Source organism: Lissotriton helveticus, chromosome 2_1, assembly GCF_964261635.1.
Source record: "Lissotriton helveticus chromosome 2_1, aLisHel1.1, whole genome shotgun sequence".
Classification (NCBI taxonomy): Eukaryota; Metazoa; Chordata; class Amphibia; order Caudata; family Salamandridae; genus Lissotriton; species Lissotriton helveticus.
In genome coordinates this window covers 1,223,569,782-1,223,583,930 of record NC_136059.1, presented here as the reverse complement: position 1 = coordinate 1,223,583,930, position 14,149 = coordinate 1,223,569,782, and the positions used below count along the sequence as shown (strand labels likewise).

General features: G+C 44.0%; 1 protein-coding gene across 1 annotated transcript in view; it reads left to right on the top strand.

The window, feature by feature from the left end:
- Positions 1-14,149, top strand: part of RRH (retinal pigment epithelium-derived rhodopsin homolog) — a 196,244-nt gene that overhangs the window by 171,140 nt on the left and 10,955 nt on the right. The window contains exon 6 of the mRNA XM_078677484.1: positions 12,386-12,564. Within this exon, the coding sequence (XP_078533610.1) occupies positions 12,386-12,564 (179 nt within the window). The remainder of the gene's footprint in view (positions 1-12,385; positions 12,565-14,149) is intronic.

Genomic DNA, 14,149 nt, shown 5'->3' with positions numbered 1-14,149 from the left:
GTACACCAAGGGTCCACCATGGACTGAAACATGCATTATGCCACCCATGGAGGATCACTCAAACAGTAACTACTGTCCTGCCATTGCAGCCTGTGTAAGCTGGTGCTAGCACCACTTCTGAAAGATATAGGTTTCCCTATATCTAATGTCACTGCACCTAAAACCTATAAGTCACCCCTAGAGCAGGCGTTTCAATCCTGAAGGCAGGGTGCTTGGTTCTAAGTGTGAGGGACACCTACAACTTTCGGAGTCCATTCTCCTGGGTTGTTAGTGCATCAGTCATTATGATACATAGAGTGGCTGTACGTCATTATGCGATGACCATCTCTAAACTGTAACAAACCCTGTCATGTTTGGTATCAAACATGTTGGAATCATACCCCCACACTATAAACGGTGTGGGAGGTATGATTCCATTCACTTTAGAGCTCCTCTGGGAGGCCCTCAGTGCTCCCAGTACCAGTCTTCTGTATCTGGACAGCACTTCATAGCTGCTGCAGACCAGAGAAACGATTCTGCCCTGCTGCTGCTGAGCCAAGCTGGAGCAGGGGAAGTCAGAACAATAGGTATCCTGTCACAGGGAGGTGTGAGCACCTCCCAGACAGGGTTACTGTTTTGGGGCTGGGTGGGAGTGCTTGCCAGCGTCACTCAGTCTGCTTGAGGGGCAGATTTGGTTCTCTCATTGCATAGGTCAATTCAAACCAGCTCAGGGAGCTGTTGGCTCCCGCTCTGGTGCGAACATGGGTGTGTCTTCCCCACTGCTCGCCCCCTCCCGTGAGAGGGAACCATGAATCATCTCAACCCTTTCCTTAGGGTACTTAAGGGCTTACCTGAGGGTGGGTCCCTAGATTAGTCATGGGACAAGAATCATTTCAAAGACACCACTTCTTCTTTGCCCGTCTGGGCACTCTGGACAGCGCTGGACTTGCTCTGGGCTTCCAGGCTGCAACTAGGAAGACTCCTGCTGCCCCTGGTCTCGTTGCCCTGCTCGTCTGCTGCAATGTCTGTGCCTATGCTCAATGCAGGAACCTTCCAAGGCCTGTGGGCAACCGAGACACCTGAAGGAATCTCCCTTAACGTGAAGGAGTCACTTCCCTGCATCTGCAGGCACCACAACTCAGAAATGCTCAGCAACACAGGTGGTGGTTCTCCACATCCCTTGAGGCCGGCCCTGTCCTCTCACCAAGTCTGAGGTCAGTGTCCCTCGTTGGAGCCGCAGGAACTGTACCCCTGTGCACCGCGTCGACTTGCAGTTTCAAAGGCTTGCTGGCTTCCTTCCACCAAGATCTTCGGGCGCCAAGTAGCCCCAACCTCAAGCATCTCCTGTGATCAAGATCTTCATCCTCACCACATCTCTTGCACCATGGGCCTGTATCTTTGGTGGGTTGCTTGCGGTCCTCTTGTGACTCCAGGGCCTCCGGCCTGTGGGTCCTTCTGAAGGTCTCCTTTGATTTCTGCAGGCTCCCCTGATTGCTCGGACCTGCCCTGACTCCGCTGCTTGTTGTGAGTCACCTGGATCTTGCTGGTCCCGACACTGCACCGTCTTTGATTTCCACATTCTTTGCATTTGCCAAGGCTTGTTTGAGCTACCGAGGTACACCGACCCCTCCACTCTCGATATCCAACATGGGACAGCTCATGAACAACTCCTGGTCTTCCACAGTGTCACCTGGTCCACACAGTTGCAGCTCCAAGGTCATCGTCACCTCTCCTGCTGAACTCGACATTGGTGGACATTCGTCGTGGTTCGGTACCGACGGAGAGAGCGGGGCCTCAACCACCGAGCGATTGCCGGGTGAGGTGAGGCCTACCCCCACAAAATGCTGGGATGAAGAAGTAATTACAGACACATGGAATACATGTCGGGTAGAGTGGTATCAGACCACTGACTCACCTTATTCTGAATTCTTCGTCTGAATTAAGTAAAATTACACTGTTCACTTATGTTTTTTTGCAGTAGCATAGTTCACTCTAGAAGGTCCTGAAGAAGGCCGAGCCAACAAGCAAGACGGCCGAAACATGTTGACCCCACTTTCAGCCAACAGATAGTTATTAATATTTTCATTACTATCAGGCGGTTTTTATTACATGACATTAGGGCTATCCCTAATAAACATATTTTTTGCCTTTCTAGTCATTTTTAATTTCACTCACTATCATCACTTGCACTGCACTTCATCAGTCCTTACATACCCTGTACAAATTGAGTGGCTGACACTTTCCTGAGCGGTGGAGGTCCACCATCTTCAACTTTAGCCTTGGTATCTCCTTGGCTAGAGGTGACCCCCCTCTCTCTTGGTTTTCCAGATGACGATGTTCCGCCAAATGGGTGGGCTGATGGAAACTATACTCAAGCCCGGTATTGGACAGGTGATGCAATATTGGTGAACTGTATTCGCTCCCACACTGGTTGTTTCTTTGTTATATCACCTAGACCATCTTACTCCCTGTAGTTAGTTAAGTTCGTATATAGGGGTTTGGAGTACTATAGGTCTTTAAATATTGCCCCCTAGACCCTTCCCCACCCTTTGTTTTGCTATCTCAAATGGTGTCCTTACTTGGCCTAACGTTGAGTGAGGAGTACCGGGTCTCGCATTTGGTGACAGTGGTGCAGGACTGGGACTCCTGCTTCCAACACTGCTTTACACTCCTTCTGGACTAAGCCTGAAGGCTGCTCTCCACAGCTACCACTTAGAGATCTTTCTAAGGTTGTCCAAGACCACTAAAATAACCATAAGGGTTGTCTGGATTAGTGCAGGGTGCTCACTTACATATGTGTGCACCATATACTAAGCCAGCTTCCCTCAATATTAGATTACATGATAGTGCTTTCAATAGACAAGGTCATTGATTGTCCAGTCAAATACTTGTTTTTATGAAAACATATGCATTTATATACAAACACAAAGTGAAATACATCATTCACAAATAATGCACACAGCCCCCTGGGGTCCGTCCACTAATGTTCAATAGGCAGATCCATGAGTCCCACTTCCCTTTCACTAGCAGTAGAGGTTATTCCCCATTCACTAAATGCAACACTCAGGTTGAGCCCCACTAGTAGTCTGAGTCTCAGGGGTCCCACTCTGACTCTGATTAAAGTCATAAGTGTTCCAGCGCTGAAGTGCTATCTGGCAGACACGTTTCCCCGGGGCCTTCAGACCCTTCCATTAGTCTTACCTGCAACAGCCTCCGAGACTGTCATGGGTTGGAAGTTGCAGCGCCCCCCACTGGACCTCGATCCCTCCAGCGCTCTCCTCTTCCTCACAGAACACACTGGTCTTGGCAAACACAATGATTTTGGGAAGCTGGTGGTCCAGGGGCAGATGTTCTTGAATTCCGTAGGTGATGTTCCCTCACCCAGCTGGATGACTGCCAGACCTTGGCCTCCAGTCCTGGTCGCAGGCAGATACCTTCGGAACTTCTTCTCCTCACTAAGCTCAACTGGCTGCTTGTCTGTTGACAATTTTGGTGACCTTGAGCTCCCCTTCTTAAGGTCCATGTCCAGACACCAAATGTGATTTAGAGTCTGCCTCGTTGAAGTCTGTGTTGGGGGTCTGCTTTCTTTTGAAGTGCCCTCTCTTTTCCCTGCCCTTCCTCCAGAAAGCATTCTGTCACAGCAGGAGTGACACCAAAGCTGATAGATCCACAACACAGGCCATGGGAGTACCTAGACGTTCACACATGGATGTCAGTCACAGTGATATGTGTATCAAAAGGTTACCCCAGGGCCTCAGTCATACTCTTTATGATTCTCTTATTAGACCCATCTCCTTCCTGAGATGTGCCCAAGACCCTTTCTAGTGACCTTTCCGTGAATCAAAGAGCGCCCTTTGAAGTGCACTGAAGAGCCTGGCGCTTTTTCCTCCAGTGTGTGTCCATCCCAGCTCACCGTAATGCAGCAATCCAAAAATCTGTCTGGGGGCTTTCCTCTACCTCCTCATGCTCCTCTAGTCAGCCCTCGGTCTCCTAAAATGGAACCCAGAATCTTCCTTATATTGTATCAGTCACAGGCTCACACACAAGCGCATGCATACCACACACATGCACTGTACATCACTACACATTGACTTTATGTTGGCCAAGGGAGAGTTAAGCACACAGCAGCAGATCTGGTGAGTCTGTAGGCCCCACTACAGTGTCACAGGTAAAAAGACCTGTTCACGTCAACAGATCACTACACAGTATGCTACCATTACCGCACCCATACTACTTAACTCCTGGCAAATGCAGTAGCCGTGCAAACACAACAAGATGATGGATGGAGTGCTGAAACTTTTCAACCACTCACCCCCAGTTACAGATCTAGGTTTAATCCATGGTTCTTTAGCTCACTGGGTCCACCAGCCATATGCAAATCAGTCTTGACCCGGCCCTACATGGGAACTGTCCAACCCGAACTGCCAGACCGGGTCCTCCCTGGACCGGAAAAAAGCATTCTAGGGCCCGTTTCGGGGTACCACCCCTCATCAACCAGTCTAGCTTGAGTCCAATGGCACAGCAAGCAATGGACCCACATCTGGGCATAGCCGTTCATCACTATAAGGTTATCGCTCTGGGTGCCCCTCCTGGTCCAACAAGACCACAATCCATGAGACAGGCATATGCCATGGCACACAAGCACAATTTGTGTTTGCCTATGGCCACAAAGACCAGCAACATGGATCCAGACATTTTTGCAGCTAGGCACTCAGGTCACGTATGTCACCATGTGAGGAATTTTTCTGCCCTAACAGTACATTTATACACTAATCGAAAGACACTGAAAGTTGCAAATTGTTGTGAACTGGTTGAAGAGCATATGGCCAATGTGGTTGCCAAAACCTGCACTACATGTGAGGACGAAACATCTTTGAAGAGGACATTCTGTTCACCAACTTTTCATTTTCCGCATTGGATTTCCCTTATCCACTACTCTCCTGCTCAGGGTAAATCAGTATTCTAAGAAAGATTAAATGAATAGAACAATATATTTTTAAATGGGCAGTTGTCTTAGTATATCAAAGCAAGGCGAAAAAACCACTTGGCACTGTTGCTTTTTTCTATACATTTTATGTGATTTTAATGAAAGATTTAAAATTTAAAAAAAAACAAGAAAGATAAGCTGTCAGATAATAACCACCAAGAATGTTCACGATTTTTATCTTCAACCATAACTTACGTCATCAGGGTCTTTTAATTTATACGAATTATGTGTAAAATTCCCATAATTTGCTGGGACCCGAAGCACTTTACAAAGCGCTGCCATTTTTTTTAAACTAAGAGAAACATGTGCTGACCCGTACAAAAAATCCTGACCATCGCTTAGTAACAACGAAACCAGTGCTTAATTTGAGCCGGTGTTTAGCACCGGCACCTAATCTCCTCAGCACCAGTGCTGATAGCATCAGTTAAGGACACACTCTTTCGGAGTGCATGTGATTTCCCCCAGAATCACAGGATTTTTAGCCCGCCAAGACTCTAACCCGATTCGACAACTCTGAAATCGACAGTTCTAGCTATTTGGCCAAGTCCTCTCTAGAATAATAAGTGCTGCGGCTCTAGTCAGGCAGCAGTTTGCACCAGCACATTTCTCTTGTTAGCACTGCCTCCTGAGGAGAGCCCCGGCACTTTTTATTTTACAAATTAACCACTGGATGAAACAGACGTGAAGTCCATGAAGTCACCTACCTGGCTATCACCCGTTGTAAGACTACAGGTCCTGAGACTTTTCAAGAACAGACGATGCACAATTGTTCATCTGGTGAATTCGTTTCATCAAATTGCAAGAAATAATGTCATAAAAATGTAACACGTTTTTCAGAAGTATACACTAATCCATTCGTTTTGCAGTTTGTTCAAACTGATTGTGTTGCTTTGTTTTTATTCTAATTACCCAGGTTGACTCTTGGTTCAATTTGATTGTGCTATTTGTGTTGAGCAGTTTTAAGAGCCAAATAAGATAACATTTCGCAAATAGGCCAGCCAGCCGAGAATTATCTATATTTCCTTCTTTTTGCTGATTCATTAAAATATCTTTACTGTTTCCATGTAAAATGTTATTTGTCTGTTGTCCACACATGCCATCAGAGAAGTATGCAATAACTGCGAGCTGTATTTCTTCTGTATTTTTGAATTACATCTGTTCACTATTTATCTGCATGTCAAACCGTGCACCTCAATAGTTCTATTACGTTTGTTGGCTGCAGCAGAATAAAACAGGTTTGTTTCTGGCATCTTTTGTGTAATACAAATACATGACTAGACATACATGTAAAAAGGCCTTATCCTTTCACTCATTATTTTTAGTCCTGCTAAAAATACACCTCCTTTGAATAAACCCTGATGGGTGATTCACGAAGACTTCTATTTTTACATGCACGGTTGCTGGTCCCAAGACAATATGTTGATGGCCATGGCACATGTGCCATTAGAAAAAGGATAAATCTTCCATACTTTTACAAACTTCAAAACAAGAGTGGATGACATTTCCAAACTCTAGGATCCTGTTTGACTCCCATTTTACGTTCTCCTCCGCCAGACTATAGTTAAGTCCGTCAATTTGCACTTGTATGTCCTGATTAAAATATGCCCTTTGTGAACAATTACCTACTGGTCCAGGTAGTGGTACTACCTAGACCATGGGTACTCGCAAACATTTTTCTAGGGGCAAAAAAGTATGGTCGGTTGTGTGACTGAGGGCCGCATTGATGCAAACAGGGCTGGGTAGGAGGTGGGTGTAGGGGGAGTAAAGTGGGCATAAAGGAAGCAAAGCATGTACATCATGTGGTCAGTGAGTAGTCAAGTTATTTTGAAGGTTTCATTCTGTAGCACCCTTTAAATCAAGCCCCTAGTGTCTAGAAGGGTAATAGAGCTGACAATACAGTGTTACACTGTCTCTGAGTCACTATCCCTCTATTGCACCCTGAGGTAAGCCTTCTCTGCTTGCTAGCGCTACCCTGGGTGAGTTAAGTGCATACAGTAAGTAACTTTATTATTGAATTGGAATGAAATAGAATCTTTGACCTCACAATCTCTTTAAGCCTTTAGTTTCTTATCTGTCAACTTTAGGGGTGCTTTGAAACAGGCTCAGTTAAGGGAGCGAGTGCTATAAAAACTGCTTGACAAAGACCCCCCCCCCCCCCAAACAAGGCATGCAGTTCACTGAGGTGTACAAACGTAAACACTCAACCTCCACCACTAGACATGGGACATTGGAAATGTTTTTGCCATGGCACTAAGACTCAATGTCTACTCCTTGTTGTGCCACATTGCCAAATATGCTGCTTGAGAACAGCACAGAGGCATTTCTTTGGTGAGAGTAGTCCCTAAGTCTCACTATCCGAGCCATTCACATCACATTTGGGGGCTTATTTACAAGCCCCTTGCGCCGCCTTTACGTCACTTTTTCCCATATTGAAAGTGACGCAGCAGTGACGCAGGGGGCTTGTAAATAAGCCCCTTGTTGTGTAATGAACAAGATGGAAATTATGGAACCAGATAGCCTATTTGATTTTTTATTAATCTCATCTGCCCATTGTGACAAATTGTATGCTCTTCGGTAATCACTTCTCGAGCTATTTCTTTGTTCCCTTTTTAACAGAGATAGGAAAAACAAATCAGGCAAAACACTGGAACTAAGTATCTGATAAGAAAACAGGACTGTAACTAAACAACTATTTGATTTTATACTAGGGAGAGAGAACATCTAGTCTCATAGTTCACTCTCTAAAATATGGTGCAGTAAGAAAGTTTTGAATCTTGAAACAAGGAGTCCTTCACTGTGGGGTTGGCACCCCTGTTTCACCAAATTCTTCTGAGTGCAGTGCTCATGTCAATTAAACAGGAGCCATGAATTGTTGCCCATCATGGGCTGCATGTACATGTTAGCAGGGAAGCATGTGGTCCTGAGGACATACTTTGAGCACCACGGACCTAGACTGTAGTATTGTATGTCAGCATATGTAGGACTGCCAATGAAGGAAACACAGAAGCTATGCAAGGTGCAAAATAGAATCATGTGCTCGACCTATGGTATAAGGAAAAAGGTCTGAATTCCACTGGCTAAAACTGGAGCAAAAAAAATCAACCCCTTGGAGTCTATTCACAAACTGCACTGTGTATTATGTTTAGTAGTATTACAGTGGTACTGCTCAAGTACTTCAAATACTATTCATAAACATATGGGGAGACCTCTACTTCTCTTATCTTGGAGGAGTTTTCTGCCCTGGTTACAGAGGTCTCCGTAAGTGGAGGTATGTAGGTTCAGTAATAAATGTGAAAGGAACTTTGGCGAGTAGCTGGAATTTTGAGAATACATAGAAATAAATGGTAGGGATTCAGGGAGGGGTAAAGAGGATTTAGGTGCCAGTATGGAGGGGTTTTAGGCAGGAGTAGCCCGTGCAGGTAAGAGCGATGCGGCGGTGTGGGGGAATTCGACAGACTACCAGAAAAAATTAAATAAATAATTAATTTTCCCTCGTCAGCTGTCGAATCCCCCCCTCCCACACACTGCTCTTACCTGCACAGGCCACTCCTGGGTTTGGGGAGGGACATGGAAATACAAACACTAATCCAAAAAAGAGCAAGCCCATTGTTATTCACAAACTGAGCTTCTAAAGTTACTAGAGCTAACAAGCATTGAAAATGCAATAGGTCTCGCAATAGAAGAGTTTAACATTTTTCGTTTTGCAAATGGATGAGTGGCGTTGCGTGGATGAGTGGCGTTGCGTGGATGAGTGGCGTTGCGTGGATGAGTGGCGTTGCGTGGATGAGTGGCGTTGTTTGTGTGAGTGGCGTTGCGTGTGTGAGTGGCGTTGCGTGTGTGAGTGGCGTTGCGTGTGTGAGTGGCGTTGCGTGTGTGAGTGGCGTTGCGTGTGTGAGTGGCGCTGTTGTTTGAGTGGCGCTGTTTCAGTGGCGTTGCGTGTTTCAGTGGCGTTGCATGTGTGAGTGGCGTTGCGTGGTTGAGTGGCGTTGCATGTGTGCATGGCATTGCCAATAGGTCTCGCTTTTGGGACCTTATAAGTACTTAGTTATGCAGCACAATATCCTTGGTGCAACAACATCAACTGTTGCATGGCTAAACACTTATAAGGTCCCCACGGTGAGACCTATTGGCTACGCCAATGCTTGTTTAAATGTGTCCCCTTTTCACCTCGAAAAAACTTATGTGGGGTAGAACATACCCCTCCTTGTGACCAGTGTATGTTTTAATTTCTAAGTGTCACATGTTAAATGTTACCTCATGTAGCGATTGGCTGGCACTGTCCTGCGATCTGCTTCAGACGATGATGAGAGCTATGTATAATGCCTTTGAATATCCCCAAATGCCTGAATTGTACACACTCCTAAGCCAGAGTGGGCTACGGAGAACGCACTAAAGGCTGGTCACTCGCAGGGCTGGTGGGGCTGCAGAGTCACTCATATGATGGCTCCCTCTGCTGTGCCACTCAGTACTAGTCCTAAACCGACATCCAATCAGTACCTACAAGAATGGTCTTCGTGATCAATGCCATGTCCTCTATGAGAGATCCGTGAATGCATGCCACCTTTGTGGGGAAGCACTCACCGGCTGCCATGTCCTCTATGAGACATCCATAAAGGCATGCCACCTTTGTGGGGAAGCACTCACCGACTGCCATGTTCTCTATGAGACGGCCGAAAGATTTGAAGTTGAACAAGGACAGGATGGTGAACCCGCTAAATACAGACAGCAGAGCATATCTGTTGTCACTTCATTTTACACATTCGGAATTCACGTGCTGAGATGATTATTTTCAAAGAAGCGCCTTTAGTATTGTGAATACATCACAGTATCTTCCCTAAAGATGCCATTAAAACCATGAAACTGCCTTTGAGGCGAACATGTATGAAGAGAGGCTCCAGGGCTCAACAGGCAACATTAAGAAACAAATTTCGGGACCGACAAAAACATTCACTCTTTGCCGACAGTATAAAAGCAACGGGTGCATGGGAGGCGATGCATTCTGCTGATAGGCACTACTTTTATGAGCACATGAAAATGTAAACTTCAAAGCAGTATTACAATTTTTTTTACAACATTGCATGTGTTTCAGCCCCATGGTTCATGCTGCTCCTATGAATGAAAACAAGGAATGGAGTAGGATACAAAACGCGCATCGTAGTAGCAGCGTGTGGTCTGAAAGGCTGCACTGCACACAATATTTCCTCTCAATGACACATGTATTCGGGATGCGTCCCCGGTACGGTGTGCGTGTCGGTCGGATCAAAGCACGAAAACGCCAAAGGGGAAAGGGGTTGCCGAGAAGAAAGGGGATGGCCGAGGAGAGATGTCCTCCCTGCTGGGGTGCAGCTTCCTATCTCCCGCCTGGATCACTAGCGGGGATATGGGTGACCTGGCACAGCTGCTGAAAGTTTGGCGGCTGTATGCCTGGGCAGACTACAAGGAACAGAAGGGGAGGTGCGCAGTGCAGTGTAGGTGGAACAAAGATGAGCCACTCATATTGGGAGACAGAGCGCACACGAGGCGTACTGATCTTCCAGGAGTAACAGGTTTCACCCCAGATCACACTACTGCAATGGAGCAACAAGACGGAGGGATTAAACAAGACGGAGGGAGAGAAGGGGAGGGGGGAGGAGAAATGCGACACGGCGGGCAGGGGAGGGGGCGGAGCGGGGAGAGGGTGTTAAAGCAGCCGAGAGAAGGGGAGGGGGAGGAGAAATGCGACACGGCGGGCAGGGGAGGGGGCGGAGCGGGGAGAGGGTGTTAAAGCAGCCGGCTGAGGGAACTGATGTGCAAGCGCTTTTAAGCTCAATGCACATGCGCATTGAGCTTAAAAGTCACGGGCACTGCAAGGAATCGCCACGATTCCTTGCAAGTTAGTTAAAGACTGTTTAAGCCCCAATAGTCTCGCAAGCTCGATGCGCATGCGCATCGACAGGCGAGACCTAAAAAGGGCACAAACAGATGTAAATGTACTGTAGCCTAGCCTTGGAGTGAGTCCAACACCACACACGACCACTCACAGGTACTGCAACACACTAAAAAATAAAGGCAGCAGAGAATTAAAAAAAAGTACTCTATAAGAATTAATGATAAATAAAATCAGTCATTTAGAATTTTAAATTAGACGTCTATGGTTAAAAGTTATATTCAATTTTATTTTTTAAATTAAATACATTAATATTTACATTTTTGTTTAAAAACATGTACAACTTAAATGTTTAATAAAAATTCAAATTTATGAAACGTATTTAAACTATTAAATGTTATTAAAATTCACTAAATAATAACTAAATGTAAAAACGTTAGTGAGGATGGTATTTAAAAAATATAATTTAAATAATAAGTAAACATTTAACTAACATAACTAACATGTTTCAATTCTCGGTTAAAATCATTATTTGAATGTATTTTACATTTTTACTCTACATTGGCATATTTTAAATATTCTTTTAAGACTTGTTTAACCTTTTTTTAACCTATAGTTTACTATAAGGCATTTCCACCAAAATGTGAAAGTTACTAGAAGTAACTTTAGACTCATGAATCCTGTTCTAGCAGGATAAACCTCTATTTTAAGGGGTTGTAAACCTTATAGGCAACTAGGGGCCAGATACACAAAGCCGTTTTGGGTTCACAAAGCCTGCAAATCCCTAAATCGCAGGATTTGTGACAGCAAAATGGGTTTTTGTTATGCACTAAAGCCTTTTTGCGGTTCTGTAAATAGTTACTGAATTGCAAAATGGGTTTAGACATGCATAACTAATAGCTATTTGAAGGGATGTGCTTAGGGCTTCCCTGCCAAATTACAATTCACAGTGTATCAATGTTTTGCGACCGTAATCCGTTTGCATAACATTGAAAAGTTACAGACCACCAAGTTATGGTGGTAACATATTCGAAAAAGAGAAGGGGCGCCCTTGCTATTTATTTAGAGTTCCAGAATCAACTACATCTTGTGATGAAGAGTTAGTAGAAAACATATGACAACAACTTAAAGCAATGCTATCCAGTATTGAATTTTGTAAATAAAAATGCATGGAGGAATAATGGATTTTTATGTTGACCAAATGTACTGTTGATGATAGAAATTACAATATACTAAAAGTATGGAACTGTGAAGGAATGACCACTAAAGACTTGTAGCCATGAATATAGAAGGAAAGCAAGATGTGACTTTAATACAGGTTTGAATCATATATTTGAAAATTTAAGCAGACAAAAATATTTTATTTTTCTTGGTCATCCACCCAGTTCACAAAGGCATAATACGGAACTTGTACACTTTCAACCACAAACTTTGGCCACAAAGGTGGTTCCTTATATAGAGTAGTCAGACTGGTATATATTTTTTGACTATAGTAATAAAGAAAGTCGTGCAATGTACGATTAGATAACGTGTTTGTGCTTGCTATCTTACAGATGTCTGTCGTAATGATTGTCATGTTTCTCGTGGCATGGTCCCCCTACTCCATTGTATGCCTATGGGCTTCTTTTGGAGACCCAAAGACGATCACACCAGCAATGGCCATTATTGCACCACTGTTTGCAAAATCTTCTACTTTCTACAATCCCTGTATATATGTCATTGCAAATAAAAAGTAAGTATGGTAGGGTTTTCAGTGCAATAACCATTTGAAACTTGTACTAGAGATGACAAATATATGTGCAGTTGCATAGACATGTGTGCAGCATTACATATCTGTCAGAATGTCATACATTCAGGACCTGTTAGATATACTTTTCAAAGAGCATCATTGGCTTAATTTTTATTTTAATTAATAAAAACCTCTGAGTCAATACCACCTATTTAGTATTTGTCTTGACATGTACGGCATGGCATGTATTATGTGTTTAAGGTAAAGTTATGAACAATACAAGCCTTGATATATGCTAACATGGTCTTTGAGCATTGAGATGTATGACTGGTTTAGGGTCTAGGGTACAGGCCTGTTCATCGCTAATGAGAGCCTCTCAGCTTTTCACAAATGTACAAATTATATGTCCTTACTTGTTACTTATGTTTTACCGCTCATATTAACAAGGCAGAAAAGGGATTTTACCATTCTTTACAGCATTTTACATTTCACGGTACCTGTTATGTGTAAAGGATCTTGCAAGTTTCTGTTTCAGAGAAAATGGAAGGCTACAAGAAATGCAGCTTCTGTGTACTCCCTAACATCTAAAGAAAGTCGCTTTTTAAATAAAACACAAAATTGGGTTTTGTACAGCAATACACAGTATGATCAAAGAAAAATTCATACATGAAAGGTCCAATAGCATTGTCATTGTACTGATTTTAGTATCGGTGTGACGTGATCATATGCCGCAATCACATAATCTGCCAAAATTGTCAGATAGCACAGTGATAACAGAGCTTGACTTGCTTTATGATTGCTTCTGCCTAAAGTATTAATTGGTAAGAGCCGTATATAAATCCTAGTTTAAAAATCTTTGCCCTCAACTTGCCCGTAGCCATTCATTCGTTATTCTGCCTATAATTCTCAGATTTTGTTAAGCTTATTTTAGCAACTCCTAGCTTTATACACCAAATTTTCTGCTATGATGCACACATTTATATGCTGGGGCTTTTCATTTATTCTCGGTAAGTGCAGACTACACTCTTTCTAAGCTGTGTTCCTTTTTAGGTCACTGGCCTCTGGCCTCTGTCCTCTAGAACTCTATTCCAATCTCAGCTCACCGCACTCAAAATCACTGGGCTTTCAGGAAACAGATTAAAACCTGGCTATTTTTCTCCATCTAGCCGGGGATACCTGCGTGGTGCGTTTCTGCCCCATGGCGCCCTATTCTATTGGCATTTCCAGGCTGTTCTTCCACCTAGCCTTTCACCTTCCACCATTGCTCTTTGTCCCCTAGCGCTGGGATGCCCCGTTGCTGGGGTTGCCATGCGCTATAACAAGTTCCCATAACATAACATAACATAACATAACATAACATAACATAACATTGCTGTTATCAAACCCTGATTAATAAATAGCCTCTGATATTTTGAGGCCATTTGGTCCATTCATTTTCAAATCAACACCACGTGCATCTTAAAAGAAAAGGTAAATCCTGGCACTGTCTCTTGTTCCCATACCACATTTGTGCAAAACTTCTAAATGACAGAACAACTCCATAGAGACCCTTTCAAATTTGTTTAGGAGGACTCTGGTATAATATGCT